The following is a 27,393-nucleotide window of genomic DNA, read 5'->3' as shown; positions in this document are numbered from 1 at the left end:
CTGAAACCCCCCAAATCATATCCAACCATTATACTAATTTAAAGCACCTAGATGATCATTTCAGCAGCGTTTGATTGGAACTGTGCCATCGCGCTGCTTTGAGACAGGTGTGGGGAACTCGTCTAGATAAATCAATCAATGTCCATTTTTGTTTTCACTGAATCTCCGTTTTGATATTTGGCGACAATTAGTCTTGGGAAATGTTAGCTAAGTTGAGGTGAGTGCTAACGATCATCTTTATTCTAGTTTGCTCATATATTAGCTGATCAGAACATTTTCCTAGCATGTTTTACAAGTCTGCTTGCTCTTCACTCGTGTAGTAACCTGTCCTACTCCAGATCAAAAGACAGTAACTCGTCCGATAATCAATCAATGTGATTTAGTTTCACTGAATTTCTGTCTCTATATTTGGTTAGTTGATCTCTGGCTGGACAAGTGGAAGTGGCTAATTTATTTGTTTACTCATCTATCACTGATCAGAAACATTTAACATGCAATAATGTAGCCTAAATCAAGTGCATTATGTATCTCCTGACTCATGTAGTAGCCTTATATAGCCTTGTATAGAGCCTAGGCTATTGTATGTAGTTCTGTCTTTGAGCACTTCTTGTCTATTGATGTTCTGTTGCCCCATAGAAGGAGAGGTGGAGCCAGAGCAGGGTAAAGAGATCAGCGACTGCCTGTAGCTGGTAACAGCTCCTTCAGCAGGTGGCTTGGCCCAATTACCAGGCTAGAGACGCCAACAGCAAGGCTCCTCATTCCTCAACAAGGGAAATATAATGAAGCTGCTTGGACAAAAGCATATCTGCCACAAATAATTCTTAATTGTTCTTAATCCTGAGGAAGTGGATAAATTGATGGGGTTTGCCAAATGTGAAGCTTGTTCAATGAAGAGGGAGAGGTTGGCAGTGATCTATAATGTGGAGAGGGTTCGATTTGGAAGTGAAATATGGAAGTGATATCGTAATGTGGTGAGGCAAGAACAGAATATTTTACCATGAGGCGTTATTGAATGAAAAATAGAAAGACCTACAGCTCATCAAGTTTTGTATCAGGTAATCTTTTTTCTTAGAGACATAGTGATTAAACATAGGGTGTTTCTCAATATGCTAACAATTGTGCTCCACACTCTCATGCTCCAAGTTTGTTCCCCGAAGACGTTCTCTTGAGTACGTTCTTGTGAGGACGAGTATGGAGAATGCATAAAAATGTACATTTGAGAAGCACTGCGCCCTCCCGTGCTACTGCATTACCTTTGACCAATACAGACTAAACAAGATAACTACACTGAACAAAGAAATAAACGCAACATGTAAACTGTGGGTCCCATGTTTCATGAGCTTAAATAAAAGATCCCAGAAATGTTCCATATGCACAAAAAGCTTATTTCTCTGAAATGTTTTGCACAAATTAGTTTACATCCCTGTTAGTGAGCATTTCACCTGGCCAGTGTGGTATATCAAGAAGCTGATAAAAACAGCATGATCATTACACAGGCCACTCTAAAATGTGCACACAACACAATGCCACAGATGTCTCAAGCTTTGAGGGAGTGTGCAATTGGCATGATGACTGCAGGAATGTCCAACATGTTGTTGCCAGAAAATTGCATGTTTATTTCTCTACCATAAGCCACCTCCAACGTCATTTTAGATAATTTGGCAGTACGTCCAACTGACGTCAGAACTGCAGACCACGTGTAACCATGCCACCCAGGACCTCCAGTACCAGCTTCTTTACCTGCGGGATCATCTGCGACCAGCCACCCGGACAGCTTGTGAAACTGTGGGTTTGCACAACCAAAGAATTTCTGCACAAACTGTCAGAAATAGTCTCAGGGAAGCTCATCTGCGTGCTCGTCGTCCTCACCAGGGTCTTGACCTGACTACAGTTCGGCGTCGTAAGCGGCTTCAGTGGGCAAATGCTCACATTCGATGGCCACTGGCACGCTGGGGAAGTGTGCTCTTCACGGATGAATCCCGGTTTCAACTGTACCGGGCTGATGACAGAGCGTGTGTGGCGTCATGTGGGCGAGCGGTTTGCTGATGTCAATGTCGTGAACAGAGTGGCCCATGGTGGCAGTGGGGTTATGGTATGGTAAGGCATAAGCTACAGACAATGAACAGAATTGCATTTTATCGATGGCAATTTGAATGCACAGAGATACCGTGACGAGATCCTGAGTCCGCCATCACCTCAAGTTTCAGCATGATAATGCACGGCCCCATGTCGCAAGGATCTGTAGACAATTCCTGGAAGCTGAAAATGTCTCAGTTCTTCCATGGCCTGCATACTCACCAGACATGTCACCCATTGAGTATTTTGTGATGCTCTGGATCGACATGTACGACAGTGTTTTCCAGTTACCGACATTATCCAGCAACTTCACACAGCCATTCAAGAGGAGTGGCACAATATTCCACAGGTCACAATCAACAGCTTGATCAACTTTATGCTTAGAAGATGTGTCGCGTTGATGTGTCGCGCATGAGACAAATGGTGGTCACACCAGATACTGAATGATATTGTGATCCATTCACCTACTTTTTTTAAAGGTGTCTGTGACCAAGAGATGCATATCTGTATTCCCAGTCATGTGAAATCCATAGATTCGGGCCTAATGAATTCATTTCAATTGACTGATTTCCTTATATGAACTGTAACTCAGTAAAATCTCAAAAAAATGTGCATGTTGCATTTATATTTTTGGTCAGTGTACATAATGCAAACATAAGCTTGTAACTTCCTAATTATCAACTAGCTAGCCAGCTAGTTTTAAATGTAAAAAAATACCTATAAGAATGTCGTTATGAAAGGTAGATGGCCAACGTTAGCTACAAATTATTTGTGGGTAGCTAGCTAGCAACCAATTCTTTGTCACTTAGCCTGCGATCACAGCAAACTACAGTGGATATTTTAGGCAGGAAAACATGCCAAAGTTAACACAGGGTGTATTTATTAACGTTTCAAGATAAAATATTGTAGTCTGGCAACATATGAGACGAGAATGTTTTCAATACATTTTGTCGTCATATTACGTCAACAATCCTGTTGTTAAAGCTTGCATCGATCCATGTTTCAAAATATGTACAAACGGTTTATTCACCCGAGAAGTGTCCTTCGTGCTTCGTTTCGTATTCTGTAATTTGAACTCATACACCGACCATTGCGTGCTCCAATGTGCGTGCTCAGAGCACGGTAGTCTGCATATTGAGAAACACAAATAGTAAACTCCTGTGAATTCATTGAAAACCTAGAGAATACAGGATGCCAGCGAGAGGGACCTCCTTACCCTGGCTATTTAATAAAGGTTGATTCAATCTACATCTGATTGTTTGTAATAATCACTTCTTACGCTATTGATCCAAGTCCATTTAATTAGGCAATGTTATCCTGCGCTCCACGTCAGCATTGATACAGGGATAAAGTGCTGAACATGCTACTGGGTAATCCTAGGAGCCCTCAGAGCCACTACTTATAGACCACTCAATCAGTGATGCTGGGGATTTGTGCTAATGCCAGGAGAGGAGAGTGAATCTGCACATTTTGAGCACTAAGCACAAGGTCAACCTAACCTCAGAAAATGAACAGCTACGGTGCATCCAGAAATAGTGTGGATCTTGCATTCTTCTAAAGAGGAAGGGCCAGTTCCTGGGCCTTTATTTATGAACACTTCTCTATGTCACGGTGTTGTGATTGGAGGCTCGCCTCTCAGATCAGCCTGAGCCTTCTGACAGCTGCCTCCTTCCCAGCAGGCATAGGGCCAGAGCCGACGGCCGTGTCAGGGGAAAGGCTGAGCATCTAAATCTAATAGTCAAAACCAGCTAGACAAACAGGCCTTTCCGTGGCAATGGCTTGCTGATGTTGTTGTGTTTATGATCTGCCTCCGCCTACTCTTATTCCCTTGTCCCTCCCCTGACCGGAAAAAAATCCCCTTTTTAATCAGCGTCGACAAGGTCTGACCCAGATTTCCTTGAGAAGGTCGCACGATGCTGGGTGTACTGAGGCCACAGTGATTGGAGATAGAGAGGGAGATGAGGAGGTTATGATGACCACCCTCTGCCTAGTCCAACACACATCCACTCTACCATCCCTAAGCATTCAGACAAATAGATAGGCCAGGCTATACAGTAGCAGGGTTCAGATTGGTACAGGAGGTGCCGGGCTGGGCCGGGCCGGAGAGGGGTGGGGTAATTTGGGGGGGGCAGTGTCTCTGGGTGGGCAGTGGACCAGGCCACTGGCCCTACTCTCTGGTGCTGCAGATGGCGGGCTGTACTGTACGGTGAGTGATATGTTGAGAGGCAGGCCACGGGCGGCAGGCAGCACACTGCTCTGGTGTTACCATGTTAAGGCCTCCCTCTGGGGCTCTGGGCCACGTCTGTTATCCAATGTTCAGCACTTTATCCCTGTATCAATGCTGACGTGGAGCGCAGGATAACTGACCCACTTCATCCAGAGGTCTGACATATTTTGAGGCTTCCAAAATCAACCTTCACGTCCCTCTCTGGTGAGCCCAGCTGGAAGGAGCGGATGCACAATGCTCATCTGGCTAGCCTAGCGCCCGTGAGCCACACTGCAGCATCTAGGCTGGGTAATGTGCTCAAAATTCTTAGAGGTCCACACTCTCCAAAACAGAGCTAAACCAAGGCACATGGGCTGCAGCATGACTGGTCCAGCTCTGCCCTCTGCTCTGATGAAACTACGCTGCCAAAGCACACAAATGGGTCAGTGCTCATGGCTGCAGAGACCCTGTTAACACCAGTGCAGAAACATTCTCTAGTTAGTTAACTGTAACACTTCCTGGTTGACTAGACTCCAACGCAAATGATAGGAGCAGGTGCAAGAACTATGAGGGAAATGACAGTATCTGGCACATAGACAACTCTTTAGCATAATTCTCTAGCATAATTCTCAGGACTGATAAAGGACATGCTCAGCTTTTAGATACATCGCTACAAACATTGGCGATAACGGTGCTGTATTATATTGGCATCAATAAAGATACTGTAAAATACTTGAATAAAGAAACCATATAGCTCTTATCCCTCACCTTTAGCTAAAGTTTCCAAAGAGCACTGAGACATCACTGTTTGGGTGACAAGTTTATGCCCTCATTTGTCATTTATTCATGGCCACTCAGAAAGTATAGCCTTCACACAATGTGGTGTCACATCGGGGTCAACAGGAGAACGCAGGTTCATATAGCGGAAACAGGCCTTACTATTGTAGCTAGCCCAGCCTTAATCACATACAGAATCTGTGTATTAACAAGTACACAGCAATCCTGGGTCCAGATGCCCAAACAGCACACAAAGGAATTTAGTGACACCATATGATATTTAACTAAGAACAGCCAAATCAGACACATAACAACAGCGTTCTGCCATGGACAGCAGTAATGACTGGCTGGTATAACCATAGTGTTGGACAACTGAAGGATAACATGAGGAAGGCCCAAATGGAAGTTGCTACAAACTACATTAGCCTGTTCCTGCTTCACTGATATAGAGTACAGGAGATGACTCACTAGCACTGCATGGCATTTGTTTTGCTACATCAGCAGACAGCATTGATAAATGCTATCATTAAGTTTAAATAACGACAGCAGATTATAAGATCCGCCCACTATAATTTTACTACGACGCTTAATAATGGCTATCACTTATCAATCAGTGTGGTACAGGTTGCCATTTACCAGACTGTGTGCTCTTTTGGGTACAAGGTCTCCCGCATCTAATTGCATTAAACACATTATGTGATTTCTTTCCATGATTAGATTTTCCAATGCATATGTAGCTGTATTTCTCTGCACTCTCCAGACATGCTAGCTTGTTGTTGAGCAGTTAGATCCAATTGACATGGCTCAGTAAGGCCACTGTACTCTGACATGGTGTATAGCTACTATAGCGGTGCCTCTGAAGCATCCAGGGAGTTATGCTGCCAAGCAAGTGATGCCAGGCCTGCTGTCAGGCAAGTGGAGGGACAGGTCCACACACCACAACGATGAAGAGAACTTCTCTGCTGCCTGTTAATGAATCCATGTTGTTGATGGTGTTGCTAGGGCACACTCAGCTTGGAGTTTATCGCAGAGATGGAAAAACACATTTAGAATCTAATCCTTCAAGATGACATTACAGTGCTGAGTTTAAGTAGCTTATAAACACACCTTGAAGCCACTGTTTGGAGTCATAACATTTTTGCAGAATGTTGACGGGTCTCTCGAGGATCAATGTCACTGCAACAACTACAGATGGCTCCGTACAGAACCAAAGCTGAAGTGTCCATCCTACCCTGCCTTTCTAAAGTCTTCGAAAGCCAAGTGAACAAACAGATCACCGACCATTTCGAATCCCACCATACCTTCTCCGCTATGCAATCTAGTTTCCGAGCTGGTCACGGGTGCACCTCAGCCATGCTCAAGGTCCTAAATGATATCATAACCGCCATCGATAAAAGACAGTACTGTGCAGCCGTCTTCATCGACCTGGCCAAGGTTTTCGATTCTGTCATTCACCGTATTCTTATTGGCAGACTCAACAGCCTCGGTTTCTCTGATGACTGCCTCGCCTGGTTCACTCACTACTTCAAAGACAGAGTTCAGTGTGTCAAATCGGAGGGCCTGTTGTCTGGACCTCTGGCAGTCTCTATGGGATGCCACAGGGTTCAATTCTCGGGCTGACTCTCTTCTCTGTAAATATCAATGTTGTTGCTCTTGCTGCGGGTGATTCTTTGATCCACCTCTACTCAGACGACACCATTCTGTATACATCTGGCCCTTCTTTGGACACTTTGTTAACAAACCTCCAAACGAGCTTCAACGCAATACAACACTCCTTCCGTGGCCTCCAACTGCTCTTAAATGCTAGTAAAACTAAATGCTCAAGTCGAGCCACACTAGCCAGAGGAAGCTAGCTGGCTGATTATAACGTTAGCTTTGGACAACAGGGTTAAGTAGCTGGCTAGCTATTTATTTTCATGAACTGAAGTTCAATTTCAATAGGCGAACAACAACTGGCTACCTAGCTAATACTTACTCACAATGACTCCTAAATCATTGCTAAGAATAGTGAAAATGACTGCAGTTTCTACTGGTCATTGTTTTCAGGCTGGTTGTATTTGTGCTAGCTAGGTACCAAGCTAAAGCTAGCTAGCTACCCCAGAATTTGCAGTTGAACAAATAATGCTTTATTACCAACGCGGTATTGTAAACACATCTTCGTGGCCAGTGTTTGCTTGTTTGCAGACTTTTTTGTACAGCTTTGACAGTGCTACTGATAGTAGTGGTGAAGCTTGGTTTGCACGTACAAATTCAGAACACACAACATTCTATAATAGAACTGTGTTATTTGACGTGTCACATTAAAAGCTTATTAAATGCGTCAAATAGTGTTATTTGACGTGTATCTTTTTGACACGCAAAGATCCAAATGGCATTCCATAGTATGTCGTGAAGCTAATAGAAGTGACGCTATTACTAAGGAATTCCGGTAGGGAACAGTAACGTTAGTGTGTACCGGTGCTCGACCAGTCGCGAAAGCCAACATCACCCACGACAGAGAACGGTTGATTGTCAAGGGCAATGAATTCCATTATCTTGGTGTTAATGGATTTTGTCTTTGAGTTGTCTCGCTGAAATGTACTCTTTCAAATGACTGCTCGACTTGACTGTTCGATCCACACAGCAGACATTGTGGGCTAGGTTAGGAATGCTGTGTTGTAGGTGTAGCGCCAAATTTTACGTGGCGTCATTACGTCATGTACCTACGTTATATAGGTACGCACATCAGCTTTGACATCATTTTTTCACATCGCCGTTAAACTAGACATCGGGTTGATACCAATGTTGGCATTTTTAGCTAATATCGTCCGATTCCGATATGTTCACCGATATATCGTGCATGTTAAATAAAACAAAAACCTCTCTTGTCTTCATAATGATCATCATACAGTATGTAAGCATGTCCTTTTTTCTCTTTGGACATGTCTTGAAGTGACTTATCCCAGGACTTTTTGAAGTAAAGTCTTGAGTTTTAATTTCAGAAACTGTAACGTAAGGGGCTACTGTGGGAGTGTCTGCCAGTAAGCACAGGCAAATTGCATTAGGCTGCAAAACTGTTCAGGTAAGAATTGCACATTTGTGGCTTTCCAAAGGGGTGGGCACTTGTCTTGTCTTTGGCCATAATTTAAAAAAAAAAGGACCTTTGTGTGTTCCCCTCAGTAGCTAGTCTGTCATATATAGTTTGGATTGATTTTATGACAGATCCCAGGGTCGGGGTGTGTCTCTCTGTGTGTGTGTGTGTGTGTGTGTGTGTGTGTGTGTGTGTGTGTGTGTGTGTGTGTGTGTGTGTGTGTGTGTGTGTGTGTGTGTGTGTGTGTGTGTGTGTGTGTGTGTGTGTGTGCGCGCGCGCGCAACCTTTGCCTGCACAGCTTTGTGTTGGCCATGGAGAGACTGGAGTACTTTATATGCTGGAACATACAGAGCATTCTTCCCTTCTCCTGCTCTGCTCTGCTGGGACCTCAGACTGTTGCCGTCGGTACATGAAGCCTCAAACGTCAACGTTTAACACCAGAGTGCTGATAAATGGAATTGCATTTAAAAAGGCCACATCTTTGACAGACGCTTCTGTTCAAATCTTCTTTCACTATTCCTATCTTTATCAATGACAATGCAGGAAGCACTCATTTAAAATAGAAAAGATCTAGGCCTGATCAATCTATTATGGCCTCTCCCCACATCTAGGAAAACATTTCTGAAACCTGTGAAGTTAATATGATATTAAATTAGCTGATGCAGAGCAGTAATACCAATTTTCCAATCATCAAACAATGATCTGTTACAGACCCCAGATCCTAGATATACAGCCTTTTACACGGGTGGCAAAAAGCACATCAATAATTGAGCCGATCATGACCACTTCATACATTGACACTGAATAAACAAATGTGATCCTTTCAGTCTGCAGGTCCTCTCATGTTACAGGAGACTACCCAGGCTTGAAAAAGCCTTAAAAGCAGTGAGTTGGATGGGTAGGGTTAAGACCTAATGGTTTTTGGAGGGAGCGTCATTGCTGAACCACTGTATATGTATGTGCTGTATGGTTTTGCAACCTGAGGCCCTGTGGGAAGAGCCATAATTACAACTATACGGTGAAAGAGCAGTGGGAATGGAGGGAGATCCTGTTGACTAACTCTCTAATCATATTTGCTCCCTTCGGCCCAATTGAGTGCCTACGTCTAGACATGGAAAACAAAATAATCTCGTAAAACACAGTGTTTATCCGCAGCACCACTTTTAACATCAAGTCGTGATGGAAGCAATTTCACCCCTACCTAGAATAATCCTTTCAACCCTTAGTATTGCAGTTGAGGAAAAGAATACAATGTTCATCGCTCAACATGATTGGATCCACAAGTTCAACAGTGACAGATCCCAAAACTGAAAGTAAAACCAACTGGATCAGCAGTGGTCAGACTCTAACCTTCAAGCAGGCCTACTTCTCCTGAAAAGTCAGGCAGTTTGAGAACACTCTGTAAGTGCTGCTATATAAAAAAAATGCTAACATCGTTTCAATCTGTTTTTATCTGCCGATTAGTACTATAAGTCCTGCCTGGCAGGGAGAGACAGCCCCAGTCCTTCTGCCCAGGCCAGCCCTGTCTCCGAGTCAGTAGGAGCTGGTTTTCACATGTGGTATGCATGTGCAGTCGGGCTGCTCAGACGCACCTCATGGCTAGCTGGTTGGCATTCCTGCCTCACTCTGTAATTATGGCTTTACTCCTACAGACCACTGCTCTCTCTGCTCCTCTCTTCTCCACAGCCCACTCTCACATTTTCACAGACCTTCCACTGATGTCATACTGCCATTACCTGAACAGTTTATACCCCTGGCTAATTAAAATAATATGCTATGCATGAGGCTATAGGCGGCATCTGCCATCATCTTCAACATCACCATCAACAACAAAAGCTTGTGATGATGAACAATTAGAAATGAACATATCACAGCAGAATATAAATCTGAGCAGAGACTTCTACCAACGGTGTGATAGTAGTAGTATATTAGTCTAATCACCACAGTCTCACCTCACACCCTGTGTCTCACTGCATTATACAATGAACTGCAGATGAATGTTCATGCCTCCTGACACATTGATGTACAGTATGAACCTGGTTGTGTCAGAGTGAGAACACAGAGATACATTTCACAAGCAGTGTTCAAATAGGGCATACGTCTTCATCACCCATCACAAGGATCATATTGTATACTGTAGTTCTGCTCTCTATTTCTGCAGGAGTCCCATTGTCACTCATTGCTCTCTGACTGCCTATAGGCCAACTACCACTTCTTCCTGCTCTGTCAACCGTTTATGCCTTTTAAATGCACCGCACTGATCCATCCATTTTATGGACAGTATGTGAGGCTGTTATTTCAGGTTATCCTTTCAGCAGTAATGCATAGTAGTGAAATATAAAGAGTCAAATCTCCCATAGCGAGCATGTAGTGGAATTATTCAGGCCGGACAGACGAAAAACAGACAGACCCCTTACGGAAAAACCACATGAATTTCACATGAAGTGTTCCAAAAACACTTTTGTACCTGATTTCATGTGAAATTTTACGTGAGATCATGTGAGTTTTCTGTAAGGGACAGACTGACGGCAGACTAGGAGGCTAAAGGGTAATCACTATGCTGACAGTGTCTGTTTTAATCATTAAACATACAGAATCAATTAGGCTACCATAACACCAGCTACTAACCTTCATCATGGGCCTTTGGGATGTATTAAGCTCATATAAAACAACATATTCAACCTCCCCAGGCATGTACAGTACAGTATGTTGGGGTGATTTTTCTTTACTAATGTATCTATGGGTGTGTTTGGCCTGCATTGATCAAAAATAATATATTTCTGTATCTGAAAATATAGAAGCATCTATTTCAGCTTTTTGAGACTGGTTATTACAAGGCAGTGGAAGTCAATGCTGTCATGCTGAATCAGGACTGTCTTGCAAAAGTGTTAGAAAATATATTGCAGAGGAAAAATACTGCTGAACACAACTTAAGTACAACTTTATCTGATTACTGTCACAATGTGTACGTTCCCTGCATATATTGTTTCATGAATAATCATACAATACATTCATAGCCACGGGAGGATGTTGGGGGGGGTGCTGCGAATAGTTTTTTTGGGGAGGACTATAAATGCCCGTGGTACAGACAGCTATATCGGTCCGCTAATACAGGAATAGTAAAGGCCCAGTGCACTTCTTTTGTGGAAAAAAATGTTTCTCCCAAAAATACATAAATATTCAGATTTTTCATGGGGGTGCTACAGCAAATAAATCTTACAGAGATTCAGACAATCTCCTCCATTCATGCTGTTACCAGCACATGACATGCCATCAGAATGGGGATTAGGATGATCAGCTGAGCACATGCTCCCAACTCAATGCCACATTGTTCTCTGATGCTCACCGCTTGTTTTCCTCCAACTCTCCTTGCAGCTTATGAGGAGAACAACACCAAATCTCCCTCTATGCCTGCCAAACTTGAATCAGTCCACTTCCTACTGTACAGTGCTAACAAGGAGCTGCAGTTGTGCCTTACGTCAAAGCTGTTCTGTGCTTGTTTGCTTCTGTCGCTTCTAAACAAAGCAGAGCACATTGTGAAAAATAGCTAGGACTAAGAATGAAAGTTGGGGAGGTACAGTTGAAGTCGGAAGTTTACATACACTTAGGTTGGAGTCATTAAAACTCATTTTTCAACCACTCCACCAATTTCTTATTAACAAACTATAGTTTGGGCAAGTTGGTTAGGACATCTACTTTGTGCATGACACAAGTAATTTTTCCAACAATTGTTTACTGATTATTTCACTTTTAATTCACTGTATCACAATTCCAGTGGGTCAGAAGTTTACATACACTAAGTTGACTGTGCCTTTAAACAGCTTGGAAAATTACAAGAAAAGGATGTCATGGCTTTAGAAGCTTCTGATTGGCTAATTGACATCATTTGAGTCAATTGGAGGTGTACCTGTGGATGTATTTCAAGGCCTACCTTCAAACTCAGTGCCTCTTTGCTTGACATCTTGGGAAAATCAAAAGAAATCAGCCAAGACCTCAGAAAAATTATTTTAAACATGGTTAAAAAGTCTGGTTCCTCCTTGGGAGCAATTTCCAAACGCCTGAAGGTACCACGTTCATCTGTACAAACAATAGTACACAAGTAGAAACAACATGGGACAACGCAGCCATCATACCGCTCAGGAAGGAGACACGTTCTGTCTCCTAGAGATGAATGTACTTTGGTGCGAAAAGTGCAAATCAATCCCAGAACAACAGCAAAGGACCTTGTGAAGATGCTGGAGGAAACAGGTACAAAAGTATCTATATCTACAGTAAAACGAGTCCTATATCGACATAACCTGAAAGCCCATTCAGCAAGGAAGAAGCCACTGCTACAAAACCGCCATAAAAAAGACAGACTACGGTTTGCAACTGCACATGGGGACAAAGATTGGACTTTTTGGAGAAATGTCCTCTGGTCTGATGAAACAAAAATAGAACTGTTTGGCCACAATGACCATCGTTATGTTTGGAGGAAAAAGGGGGATGCTTGCAAGCCGAAGAACACCATCCCAACCGTGAAGCACGGGGGTGGCAGCATCATGTTGTGGGAGTGCTTTGCTGCAGGAGGGTCTGGTGCACTTCACAAAATAGATGGCATCATGAGGTAGGAAAATTATGTGAATATATTGAAGCAACATCTCAAGACATTAGTCAGGAAGTTAAAGCTTGGTCACAAATGGGTCTTCCAAATGGACAATGACCCCAAGCATACTTCCAAAGTTGTGGCAAAATGGCTTAAGGACAACAAAGTCAAGGTATTAGAGTTGTCATCACAAAGCCCTGACCTCAATCCTATAGAGAATTTGTGGGCAGAACTGAAAAGGTGTGTGCGAGCAAGGAGGCCTACAAACCTGACTCAGTTACACCAGCTCTGTCAGAAGGAATGGGCCAAAATTCCCCCAACTTGTTCTGTGAAGCTTGTGGAAGGCTACCCGAAATGTTTGACCCAAGTTAAACAATTTAAAGGCAATGCTACCAAATACTAATTGAGTGTAAGTAAACTTCTGACCCACTGGGAATGTGATGAAAGAAATAAAAGCTGAAATAAATCACTCTACTATCACTCTACTCTACTTCTCTCTACTATTATTCTGACATTTCACATTCTTAAAATAAAGTGGTGATCCTAACTGACCTAAAACAGGGAATTTTTACTAGGATTAAATGTCAGGAATTGTGAAAAACTGAGTTTAAATGTATTTGGCTAAGGTGTATGTAAACTTCCGACATCAAATGTATATGCTGTTGGCCTGATATCAAACAAGACACTGAAGGCCTTTGGTTTGAGTTTGACCGACACATCAGTGTTACACTAACAAATGTCATCCCCATTACTAATGTAGTAAATATATCAGGAAGGACCTTGTCTCCCAATCAGTCATTCTCACATTCTGTGGTGCTGCTTAGATATCAAACAAGGCCATGCATGTAGCAGCTTATTCATCAATCCACGTCGCCTCTATCCCATCAAAGGCTAATGTGCATCCATGGACACCACGTTACGGCCAGCCTTTATCAAACTAGGAAACCTGGCTGCTTTAATCAGGATTTGTGGCTTTATCTAACGATATAACAATGCTCTCTCTCTCATTATCAGCAAAAAATAAAGAAGAAAGAGCACATGTTGCACGGAAATGTCCAATTACCCCTCAACGATATCTCTTTGTAACCTTGACAACGGTAGGACTTTAAAGCGTTGCAATCATAGACATGATTTTTGCTTCATCTCGACTTGTGAGATGACTGTGAATTATCTCTCCAGGTGGTCTCCCTCTGGCAGGAGATTTTAACCAGCAGCCAGCATCTAGCCTAAAGGCTGTGATGTCATGTAACATGCCCTGTGTACGCCCTTCAGTCAATCAGAATAAATATTTAACAAAGTTATGGTGTGTAAACACACAAACACAGCAACACAGTCATGACGAGGGCACGATAACGCCTCTTCCCCCTTGTAAAGATTTTACATGGGCCCTCAGATCCTCAAAACGTTCTACAGCTGCACTATCAAGAGCATTTTGACCTGCTGCATCACCGCTTGGTATGGCAACTACTCGGCATCTGACCATAAGACTCTACAGCGGGCAGTACGCACGTCCCAGTACATCACTGGGGCAAAGTTTCCTGCCATCCAGGACAACTATAGCAGGCGGTGTCAGAGGAAGGCCCTACAGATTGTCAAAGACTCCAGCCACCCAAGTCGTAGACTGTTTTCTCTGCTATCGCACGGCAAATGGTACCAGAGCTTAAAGTCTGGGACTAAAAGGCTTCTGAACAGCTTCTACCCCCAAGCCATAACTGATAAACAGTTAACAGTTGACCCCCTTTTTTTTGCACTGACATTCTTGCACTGACTCTACCCACATACACACTCACACATACTACACTGACACTCCAACACACACATACACACTACATATGCTCACACACACACACACTACATATGCTCACACACACACACACACACACACACACACACACACACACACACACACACACACACACACACACACACACACACACACACACACACACACACAATGCATATTGTCGCCATACACACACTCACAGATAGACACACTTTCAAACGTTGCTGCTACTCTGTTTATTATCTATCCTGATTGCCTGGTCACTTTTACCCCTACCTACATGTACATAATACCTCAATTACCTCAACTACCTCATACCCCTTCACATTGACTCACATCATTATTGTCATTTTATTGTGTTACTCTTTCCTTTTTTGTTATATTATTCTTTTTTTTACTATTTAAGTCTGCAATATTGGAAAAGGGCTCGTAAGTAAGCATTTCATAGTAAATTCCACACCTGTTGTATCTGACGCATGTGACAAATACAATTTAATTTGATTTAATTGTGGTTATACAAGGGGGGCTCATGACACACATATACTGAATGCTCAATGTGCAAGGCAGAACAACATTAGGGTGTTGTCAATACATTGGCCTTTACAATCAGCAGAACAAATACGTCAGAGCCAGACAACCCTTAATTTTGAGAAGTTTGTTGGGATGACTGACCACAGTTTATCTTACCAAACATCAGTGAAATATATTCAAAGATGCAGTAAGGCACTGCAAAGAGACAGTATCCTCAGGGTACATTCGCAAACAATCATCTGCTATTTAAGTTTAGCTCAGAAAGTGCTTGGAATACACTGTTAAACCTTGAAAAGCTAAGTCAGCAGTTGGTCAAATACCTGTGTGAGAGCGCAAGCCAGCTGAGTGGAGACATTTTGTACTTTTATGCTCCTGTTTCCTCCCAGGCACCTGCACTTGACTGTGACTCCAGCACAAATGTAATGGAGATAATAAACCCCTCACAGATCTGCTCACCTGGCAGTCACATGGGCCAGATTGTGCTTGGGGACAAAAGAAAGACTGAGCACAACACAGAGAATACATTCATGCTGTATTGACTCAAAGGCAGGGCTGTGTACACACTGCACCTTCCGGCAGTGATCAGAAGACAAACACAACCACTGTTTGTCCTCCCACCATACAGATGGGCCAATTTGGGTAGTCTTATGAACCCGTTGGCACTGGAACAAATAGATTGTGAAATGCTAGTGTGATAACAATCTCCTTCTCTTGAATAGTATTTCAATATAAAATAGCTATATGGCATTTAGTAGACACTATCCAAAGCAACTTACAGTTATGCATGTATATATGGTCCTGGGAATCAAACCCACTATCCTGGTGTTGCAAGAGCCATGCTCTACCAGCTGAGCTACAGAGGAGCACACTCAATTACAGAAAAAAATTGAATATATTGCAGTGAAATGTCCAATTATCCCTCAAAGATGTCTCTGTCACCTTGACAAAGATCTCATTGTGTCATTGTGATCCTCCATTTCTATTTAACTGTAAGGTTAAACTGTAAAGTTAAATAGAAATGGAGGCTCACAATGACACAATGAGATTCTTCCCTCCTGAACCTTTATTAAATCTCTATGGTCCACCTTTTCTGTTATATTTCCTCATTAAAATGACATGTGTGAAGTGGTCTCAGTGTGTAGTAATTCTGGTGTATAGTGTATTAACATATCCTGTAGTGTAGCAACGTATTCCCATAGTGTATTAATGCATCTAACTAACTTACCTATATACAGAGAGGAGTCTTTCCTCTTCACATGGTCGTCTATGTAGGACACACCCAGGGGCTGAACTGGGGTGGCTCCAATCCCCAGCAGCATCTGGGCCCCAATCAGCAGCAGGTACATCATGTTGGTGTTTGCCTTGTTGGAACACAACTCCTCTATATATTGCCCACCATTCCTGGTACTGTTGGCGCACCCATTCCTGCCCACCTCAGTCCTCCATGTCTGCCCTGGCTTTTTCTCGTATTGGTTGGTTAGAAACTCTGGCAGTGCTGACAGAAGAGCTCCTAGAGCCATGACGATACCCCCACAGCCAATCAACCTTGGCCGGTTTGCTTTGGCCCCGAAGTAGCTGACGAATAGGATAAGAGCTAGATTGCCAATCTCAAAGCTGCTGGCGATCACACCCACATCGGCACTTTGGAGGTTGAATCGTCGCTCCAGGGTGGTCAGGACACTCACCTGAGAAAGCAACAGCAGAGGAAATATGTTGCTCATGAATGGCAATCATAACTAACTTCCCAAAACTGATTAACTTCGTAAATGACAGGGAATTATCATTACGAGGCTAAAATACTACCAGGCGTAAAGCCTAATTGTTTTCACACTAGCTGAGAAGTATGTAATTGAGAGGAAAATGGGGGAAAACACCTAGTTTACAAATAGCAATTAAATAAATTCGGCATGGATCATGGTTACTGTTTTACCACAAGAATCACTTGCAACATTTCATGCAGTTCAATGAATGGCCTTTGGTATACTGAATCACATCTCAGATGGGTGCAGTATTTTACAATTACCATTGAAAACCAAGTAACCAAGACTGTAGGCCTAAACATTGAGAAAAAATAATGTGTCCTAAATTAAGGTTATTTAAGTGACATATCATTTTGGTTATTACAGAACAAACAACTATATATAAGACAAATTACATGTTTCTATAGTAAACATCTCTGAAAGATGTGATTTTCCCAAATGAAATACAAAATAATTACATAAAACTCTAGATATTGGAATTATAAGGATTAACATGCCAATGGGTTTTCAAACTTCAGGTACATGCAAATGAGAAAAAAATTTGATATTGTTTTCACGGTGGAATTTTGAATTAAGTTGCATGCAAGAGGGTTTAGAGAAATATGACATGGCTATGAAAATACCATGTTATTGAGGTTGTGCCCTTGTAAATAATCCCTATCCTTTGGATATACTGACTCACATTGAGACCTCTTTCAGATGTTTCTCATTGTGCTCTGAGTAAAATCATCTCTCTGCCAAGATGGAGCCCTGTTTTTGATTAGCTGGGCACTGCATCAGTTACTCGCATGGCTTTATGGAAAGTGCATCCTCCCCAAACGCTCTCGCTCTCTCTCTGAGTTAATGGTGCAGCATTTAACGCAAGTAAAAGATAAGAGCATAACACTGTCTCTAGATGGAAGTTGGGGCAGCAGGGTATTTTGCCTCCCCTCTGCCATTGTTGGTAAAATACATGGAAGTCAGACATCATGGAATGCATTTAAGTTCATCAGACAGGATCCTAACTAAGTATAACGATCCTAACTACGTCTAATGATAAAATTGATCTCCATCTAATTTAGATTTTTTTCATGTGATTATGTACCCCATCACAGACTTACCAAACCCCATTTGTAACTGCTATGAAGGCAAGTTTTTATAAGACGTAGATGTAGTTAGCTAGCTAGCTTTCACAACCTGGCCAGTTAAAATTCCTACTAGCTAATGTTAGCTAGCTAGCTAGCTTTTTAAACTCTGATTTGCTAGCTAACGTTAGGTAACTAGCATTCGAGGGCTGACTGTTCTCATAAAAGTTTATTGTGCAGTGAAAAAATTAATGAAAGAGCCAGCTTTGGTGGTAATTTGTGCCATGTCTGACTCAGTACTGTTGTCCATGTGCTAGGTAACGGCAACAAGCTCAGACGAGCTAGCTAAACGTGGTGTCAGCATCCAGCTGTGATCAGCTGGTGGTTGCATAGTAATGGCGTCACCAACCCGAAATCTAATCGAGCTGGCATTAGTTGTGAAAATGGTCTGCGATGGTCCCGGTTTCCCCTGAATGGGCTCTAATTTGAGAATTCTATTTGAGCCAGCCCTAATTCTAAGTGCCAGTGGAAATGGGGCTTTGCTCTGTAGGAAGTACAATAGGCTGCCCCTTCTCAAAGGAGTGGATCCTCAGATGTATCAAATTAAATTGGTGAGTATTGTTTTGAGAGTTCATAAAAAATAATGTGGGTTTGCAATGTCTGGGAACCAACTACTGAGCCATATCCCACCTGTCATATTTTCACAACTAATATCAAACTATTTTCGGATGTGTCCCAAAATGTCCTTGAAAGGGCACGGTCCTCTTACATTTAGACAGTGATGTCCAACAGGCTAACATGCTAAACTAAGCTCCTCTTAGGAGCCGTGGGGACAGGAAAATAACAGCTAACTTAGAGAAGGATGCCATTGCCAGTAGGAAAAAATGATCTTCTCTCTGTGACTTTACAAAGTGATTACTTTAAATGGCAGGTGTGACTGAGAAATAACTATACTAATTGTAGTGGAGTGGTGCAGTCTAAGGCACTGCATCTTAGCGCTAGAGGCGTCACTACAGACCCTAGTTCAATACCAGGCTGTATAACAACTGGCTGTAATTGGGAGTCCCATAGGGTGGCGCACAATTGGCCCAGCATCGTCCAAGTTAGGGTTTGGCAGGGGTAGGCCGTCATTGTAAATAAGAATTTGTTCTTAACTGACTCGCCTACTTAAATAAAATAAAAAAAGTTTTTTAAGTGTTATAAATCAATGTGGTGATGTCAGTCATCCTATGTACAAGGCCTATCAGCAGACTCCTGAACCTCCACTTCACCACCACACCACAGCAGAGGAATGGCAGCCAGGCCAAGCAGACCATATCATGTCATCTCTTGCCCAGACTAGACTCGGGCACCAGTGGGCCTGACAGCAGTGAATTTAGAAGAGCACCCGTCCCCCAAATTCCATGTGTTGTATATGCACTCAGCCATCAAAGCATTTTACTAAAATATACTGCATTTCTAGACTCAATAATTTACAAAAATATTTATAGTTAGGTCTATGTTATCTAAAAAGACTGTATACATTGCAGAGAGATGAGTAACTCTAGCTACAGAAAGCTAGTTAAGATTCACCTGGAATCTTGAACTCAAAAGTAAACACAGTTAGTCAGGAAGGTTTGGTGTATTTACTGCAGCATGGTTACAATGCAAACTTGTCTGGCTGTGTTTTCATGGACAATGTGACCGATTAGCCTCAACATTACCTCACCTGTCCAGAATGAGAGGATCCAAGCCCCACACCCCTTTTTAACAAGCGGATGAGTCTTGTGTAAGCACAGTTTATGACATAACTACAGCCCTTTGCTAAATAAAACTGTTGAAGTGCGTCTCAGGTTCCTATGCTGTCTCGACGCCCTTTCAAAAGGGCAATTCAGTGTCTGCCAGAAGCCTTTACAGAACCCTGTCTAATTCCAAAATATTACGTTTTGGCAAGTTGCAAGATTGGAGAGGGCGAGGTAGTAACACCAAACTTTAACTATAGCTTAACCTGAACACATTAAAGTCTCGAAAACTTAGTGTAGAATTAATATAATCAACTACTAATGTTGGGTTTGAAAATCTAATATATGCAGGGGAAATGATAAAGTACATAGACAGTTCAGCCTGTTTTGCCATGCGTAGATGGAGCACGTAACAGCAAACAAATTCACCACTGTCACTCATCACCACAACATTCAACGTGGGCTGAAACCACAGAGTGCTGTTGAATTTCCAAGAACTAAGAACGATAGGTTTACACACCATTTACAGATCATTCTCAAAATGAAACTAGGGAAGCTGAGAGTCATACCACAACCCCATAGTGTTGAGAGTAATTGTCTATGCAGGTATGTGCACTGACTGTTTACCCAGAGACTATGTTGCCTGGGAAAAAGTCCATTGTAAGCTTGGGAAAAAGTCCATTGTAAGCTGCTAACGTAGAGCAAGAGCATAGGCCATGACCCATGACTTCCTGGCTGGCTCCCTGGCTACCAGCACACACTTTAAGTTGCTTCACCCTATCATGTATACAACAATAGCTCAGACACAGGAGGACCTCAAAAAAGGTCATGACAGGGTCATCAGCTTGTCCCTGTAGCTGGTGCCTGGTTTCCAACCCATGCAAATGGAGCAGGTGCCATGTGAAAGAGACTACCTGTGCTGACAGCGATAGAGCATGGCTGAAGGCCTGTCATGCGCTTCTCTCTCAGATCCATAATTTGCTAATCTTTACTCACCAGTATAAAGTGTACCCTTATTAGTTAAATGTGTGTTAACCTTCTTTAGAATAACCTCCTGGAAAGTGTAGTTGAAAACATTTACATAGTCAAAGTGAGACAGGGCTTTAAATGGTAGTTATACTGTAGGTGTAAACATTCTAGCTAAGCTAAGCTATAAGTGCCTATGTATAAAAGCCATCAGTGTCCCCTGCAGCCACTGCTGCAGATGAGACATCTTCCGTTTCAACTACATTCAATTCAATGAGACAAAACTAGACCAATTATCACACAAAGGAATCCTGATAGACCCATTCCTTCCACTGTGACCGGCGAGTCTGTACATAGCAGAGAGACACATCACAGAAAAATGTGTGCAATGTTCCATCCAAGTCAGAGCGAAAAGGTTGGAGACTACTGGTTGTATGCCCAATTTGATGATAACGTTACTTGGTTCACAAGCAAGTAGTGTTAGAAAGTTAGTCCATCTAAATAGATTTTAAAAACATGTTATAACAATATGTTCTAAAAATAGAATAAAATAGATTGAAAAAACTAAGTACAAAGTACTTTGGAAAACATTCCTCTCAATAATTTGGGGTCATTAAACTTCATATCAAAGGCAGGAAGTGGTGAATTCTTGTTAATTGTACATTTGACTCAACAATCCAAGTCCACTCCTTACAGAGGAAATTCTGACTGGATACCAACATGCCTAATCCACATAGGCTACACTGTTCCCATGGTCAGGAGGAGGCTTTTGGTTCAGTGGCACAGAATAGATAACACGTTCCACTCCAAATAAGGTCAAAGCATTTCAGTTTACATCTCTGATTTCCCTGGGAAGTGGCACTAGCCCACCATACCACTTTGTGACTTAAAATACCCTACTATAAAGGAATTCATTCACTCATCCACAATTTGTTGTTTCATTCCATAAGCGAACTGTTGAACATCATCATGAGACAACTGAATTTGAGAAGGGAGTATAGAAAATATTTCTGTGAGGAGGACCTATTAGGACTAAAACGATTTAAACGGTTCAAAAGAGTAGGCCTATAGCATATCAGAAGCATCAGGTGTGAACTTGCGATAAAAGAATTGAATAGGCTTGTCTGCTCTTCTTAAACAAGATAGCATCGCTTTCAAGCCTGGCACTCTGAAAATACAGGCAGGGGCCTATAATTTCACTTATCTAGCTACATTAATAGATTGTGTTATTGCAGCATATTACATGTATATTACAGCTATATGGGCCATTTGCCGCATAAACTAACAAATCACCTGTAAATGGTTGTCCTCTACGGAATCAGTGTTATTTTGGGTACTTGGATTATTTAGGTGCGGCATTAGGAGAACAAACCCTCATTAACAGGTTTGTTTTGACAGAGGGAAAATAGGCTATGTTAGCTGTGGATATATGGACAAGGTTAAACTCCACCAACCAGACGAAAATTAGTTTCGAATTTAATATTGAGTCCACATGTGGGCTAGCCTGGCATGGGCACTGGCTACTGCGTATTTAAAACACCGGTGTATGTCAAGCCTTCTTTAAACCGGCTAAAATGTATCACATTATATCATTGCTTTTGCCCGTTTCATGACAGATAGCCTACTTTGCTTACATGCTCAATACTGGCACGGAGTTATAGCTAAGATAAAATGGCCCAAAGTATTAGAATTCATATGAAACCTGAGTCTGGACAGATGTCCTCATGAGAGACATCACAGACGTAATGACAAAGCTTTAAATGTTTCACTTACCAGGTAGGCTCCAACAGTGCCCTGTGCCAACATCAGGGCACATTCCGATATCAAAAATATCTTGATGTTTGAGAAGCATGATGACTTTTTACGGGTACCCTCTCCAGTGCTCGTGTCCGAGCCCCTCTGTTTTTTCACCTGCATCCTTTGGAGCCGCTACTTTGTATTATAGCGAAAAAAGAAATCCAGAGGGTAACCGGCCCCTGTAGGCTACATTCAGCACGTGTCTGACGCACGGTCTCTGTCTATTTTCTCGGTCAACCTATGCTTTACATCTGACTAACTATTACAGTAAATATTCAGCCATACTCCAAAGGGCTGCCCCTCCGCAAGCTCTAAACATTGCCGCTTCGTCGAATAAGACACATGAACTCCACGACGATTTTCTCATATGCATACGAGAACGAGAGACGCCAGGTTTTCTCTCAAATAGCATTTTTTTCAGAATCTTGACGTTCGTTCCCGAATGTTAAGCATAACAATGCGTAGATTCTAAAAACAATCGATAAGAATCTTGCCACGCTGTCGCTGCTCCACCTTTACTTGGCATGGTCTTTGGTCATGTAGCCTGCTATAGAGTATTTAAGCATGTACTCACTCCCTCCACCACAACTTGTGTAGCCTATGTTCTGACTCTGCGCCTCTTCCAACCACTGACAGCCCTACAGTGGCGCTGTGTAGCATGCACCAAATTCTGGGTTGCAACATGGTCTCAGAGCATTTAGTATTATTCCGTATGTAAATCCGAAACACTTTACATAGTATGCTATGTTACGTTACGTTTCGTATGGTATGTATTAATTTGTGGATGTCCATCACCCATTTTTTATGAAATGTTACGAATTACAATTCGTATTAAGTTATGTTACGAATTGAAAAACGTATGATATGTTACGAATTCTGGCTAAGTGGCTAACGTTAGCTAGCTCGCTAACATTAGCTAGGGTTACATTTAGGAGTTAGGTTAAAGGGTTAAGGTTAGGGTTAAGGGAAGTATTAGCTAAAAGGGTAGTTAGGGTAAGGCAAAGGGTTAGCTAAAAGGGTTAGGGGAAGGGTTAGCTAACATGCTAAGTAGTTGCAAAGTAGCTAAAAAGTAGTAAGTTGTTGGAAAGTTGCTAAAATGCTAAAGTTGTCCTTGATGAGATTCAAACTCACAACATTTGGATTGTTAGACGTTTGCATTATATGCTTACACACCCACCCTGACCAACCACCCTATTTTAATTTTGCCTTAAGGAACCATCTGTCTTATCTAACCATACCAGACATAACATATCATACTAAATGGAGTGGCTTGGATTTACTTACAGACTCTGTCTCTCTCTTACTCCCTCTCTCTCAATTTCAATTTAAGGGGCTTTATTGGCATGGGAAGAATATGTTTACATTGCCAAAGCAAGTGAAATAGATAATAACCAAAAGTGAAATAAACAATAAAAAATTAACAATAAACATCACACTCACAAAAGTTCCAAAAGAAAAAAGACATTTCAAATGTCATATTATGTCTTTATGCAGTGTTGTAATGATGTGGAAATAGTTGAAGTACAAAAGCTAAAATAAACAAACATAAGTTATGTATATATGTTTTTAATTTAACTAGGCAAGTCAGTAAAAAACAAATTCTTATTTATGACAGCGTAGGAACAGTGGTTTAACTGCCTTGTTCAGGGGCAGAACGACATATTTTTACCTTGTCAGCTGGTGGATTCAATCTAGCAACCTCTCTCTCTCTCTCTCTCTCTCTCTCTCTCTCTCTCTCTCTCTCTCTCTCTCTCTCTCTCTCTCTCTCTCTCTCTCTCTCTCTCTCTCTCTCTCTCTCTCTCTCTCTCTCTCTCTCTCTCTCTCTCTCTCTTCTCTCTCTCTCTCTCTCTCTCTCTCTCTCTCTCTCTCTCTCTCTCTCTCTCTCTCTCTCTCTCTCTCTCTCTCTCTCTCTCTCTCTCTCTCTCGATGATTAAGTAAATAGCCCACAACAATTACTGTAACAAATAATTTCAGTATGATATACAGTACCAGTCACAAGTTTAGACACACCGACTCATTTCAGGGGTTTTCTTTATTTTTACTATGTTTTACATTGTAGAACAATTGTGACGACATATAAACTATGAAATAACACATATGGAATCATGTAGTAACCAAAAAAGTGTTAAGAAGGAAATAAATTCCACAAATTAACTTTTAACAAGGCACACCTGTTAATTGAAATGCATTCCAGGTGACTACCTAATGAAGATGGTTGAGAGAATGCCAAGTGTGCAAAGCTGTCATCAAGGCAAATGATGGCAACTTTGAAAGTTTATTCAAGTGCAGTCTCAAAAACCATCAAGCGCTATGATGAAACTGACTCTCATGAGGACCGCCACAGGAAAGGAAGACACAGAGTTACCTCTGCTGCAGAGGATAAGTTCATTAGAGTTCCCAGCCTCAGATTGCAGCCCAAATAAATGCTTCACAGAGTTCAAGTAACAGACACATCTCAACATCAACTGTTCAGAGGAGACGACATGAATCAGGCCTTCATGGTCGAATTGCTGCAAAGAAACCACTACTAAAGGACACCAATGATAAGAAGAGACTTGCTTTGGCCAAGAAATACGAGCAATGGACATTAGACCGGTGGAAATCTGTCCTTTGCTCTGATGATTCCAAATTTGAGATTTTTTGCTCCAAACACCTTGTCTTTGTGAGACGCAGAGTAGGTGAACGGAGGATCTCCGCATGTGTGGTTCCCACTGTGAAGCATGGAGGAGGAGGTGTGGGGGTGCTTTGCTGGTAACGCTGTCGGTGTCACGATCGTCTTGTGGTGAATGAGCGGACCAAGGCGCAGCGGGTGATGAATACATAATGAATTTAATAAAGAAAGGAATAACGATGACGAAGCACACTTTAGAAATGACAAAATAACAAAACGAACTAAACAGACCTGAACATGAAAACTACATGAAACGAAGAACGCACGAACAGGGAAAACGAATGCACGAACGAGACAGTACCGTGTGGTGCAACAAAACACAGACACAGCGACAATCACCCACAAACAAACAGTGAGAACAGCCTACCTTAATATGGTTCTCAATCAGAGGAAACATCAAACACCTGCCTCTAATTGAGAACCATATCAGGCAACACATTAAACCCAACATAGAAACACAACACATAGAATGCCCACCCCAACTCACGCCCTGACCAACTAAACACATACAAAAACAATGGAAAACAGGTCAGGAACGTGACAGTCGGTCATTTATTTAGAATTCAAGGCACACATAACCAGCATGGCTATCACAGCATTCTGCAGCGATACGCCATCCCATCTGGTTTGCGCTTAATGGGACTATCATTTATTTTTCAACAGGCTAATGACCGAAAACACACCTCCAGGCTGTGTAAGGGCTATTTGACCAAGGTGAGTGATAGAGTACTGCATCAGATGACCTGGCTTCAACAATCACCCAAACTCAACCCAATTGAGATGTTTTGGGATGAGTTGGACCGCAGAGTGAAGGAAAAGCAGCCAACAAGTGCTCAGCATGTGTGTGAACTCCTTCAAGAATCAAATCAAATCACATGTATTTATATAGCCCTTCTTACATCAGCTGATATCTCAAAGTGCTGTACAGAAACCCAGCCTAAAACCCCAAACAGCAAGCAATGCAGGTGTAGAAGCACAGTGGCTCGGAAAAACTCCCTAGAAAGGCCAAAACCTAGGAAGAAACCTAGAGAGGAACCAGGCTATGAGGGGTGGCCAGTCCTCTTCTGGCTGTGCCAGGTGGAGATTATAACAGAACATGGCCAAGATATTAAAAATGTTCATAAATGACCAGCATGGTCAAATAATAATAATCACAGTAGTTGTCGAGGGTGCAGCAAGTCAGCACCTCAGGTGTAAATGTCAGTTGGCTTTTCATAGCCGATCATTAAGAGTATCTCTACTGCTCCTGCTGTCTCTAGAGAGTTGAAAACAGCAGGTCTGGGACAGGTAGCACGTCCGGTGAACAGGTCAGGGTTCCATAGCCGCAGGCAGAACAGTTGAAACTGGAGCAGCAGCACAGCCAGGTGGACTGGGGACAGCAAGGAGTCATCAGGCCAGGTAGTCCTGAGGCATGGTCCTAGGGCTCAGGTCCTCTGAGAGAGAATTAGAGAGAGCATACTTAAATTCACACAGGACATCGGATAAGACAGGAGAAGTACTCCAGATATAACAAACTGACCCTAGCCCCCAGACACATAAACTACTGCAGCATAAATACTGGAGGCTGAGACAGGAGGGGTCAGGAGACACTATGGCCCATCCGATGATACCCCCGGACAGGGCCAAACAGGAAGGATATAACCCCACCCACTTTGCCAAAGCACAGCCCCCACACCACTAGAGGGATATCTTCAACGACCAACTTACCATCCTGAGACAAGGCCGAGTATAGCCCACAAAGATCTCCGCCACGGAACAACCCAAGGGGGGCACCAACCCAGACAGGAAGACCACGTCAATGACTCAACCCACTCAAGTGACGCACCCCTCCTAGGGACGGCATGAAAGAGCACCAGTAAGCCAGTGACTCAGCCCCTGTAATAGGGTTAGAGGCAGAGAATCCCAGTGGAGAGAGGGGAACCGGCAGAGACAGCAAGGGCGGTTCGTTGCTCCAGAGCCTTTCTGTTTACCTTCACACTCCTGGGCCAGACTACACTCAATCATATGACCCACTGAAGAGTTGAGTCTTCATTAAAGACTTAAAAGTTGAGACCGAGTCTGCGTCGCTCACATGGGTAGACAGACCATTCCATAAAAATGGAGCTCTACAGGAGAAAGCCCCGCCTCCAGCTGTTTGCTTAGAAATTCTAGGGACAATTAGGAGGCCTGCGTCTTGTGACCGTAGCGTACGTGTAGGTATGTGTGGCAGGACCAATTCGGAAAGATAGGTAGGAGCAAGCCCATGTAATGCGTTGTATGTTAGCAGTAAAACCTTGAAATCAGCCCTTGCCTTAACAGGAAGCCAGTGTAGACTATTTGAAAAGCAAGTCTCGGACCAAAAGGCTCCTTAATTAACAGCTTCTACCCCCAAGCCATAAGACTGCTG

The 27,393-nt window shown here is 42.6% G+C and overlaps 1 protein-coding gene across 1 annotated transcript in view; it reads right to left on the bottom strand.

Moving 5' to 3' along the window:
* Positions 1-22,985, bottom strand: part of LOC129862469 (solute carrier organic anion transporter family member 3A1-like) — a 64,950-nt gene extending 41,965 nt beyond the window's left edge. Inside the window, exons 1-2 of the mRNA XM_055934182.1 lie at positions 22,313-22,985; positions 16,254-16,713 (exon numbers count right to left, since the gene is read on the bottom strand). Of these exons, the coding sequence (XP_055790157.1) occupies positions 16,254-16,713; positions 22,313-22,456 (604 nt within the window). The 5' untranslated portion in view covers positions 22,457-22,985. The remainder of the gene's footprint in view (positions 1-16,253; positions 16,714-22,312) is intronic.
* Between the last annotated feature and the right edge of the window lie 4,408 nt (positions 22,986-27,393).

Source organism: Salvelinus fontinalis, chromosome 9, assembly GCF_029448725.1.
Source record: "Salvelinus fontinalis isolate EN_2023a chromosome 9, ASM2944872v1, whole genome shotgun sequence".
Classification (NCBI taxonomy): domain Eukaryota; kingdom Metazoa; phylum Chordata; class Actinopteri; order Salmoniformes; family Salmonidae; genus Salvelinus; species Salvelinus fontinalis.
Note: the sequence above shows the minus strand (reverse complement) of the source record. Positions and strands in the feature narration are given on the sequence as shown.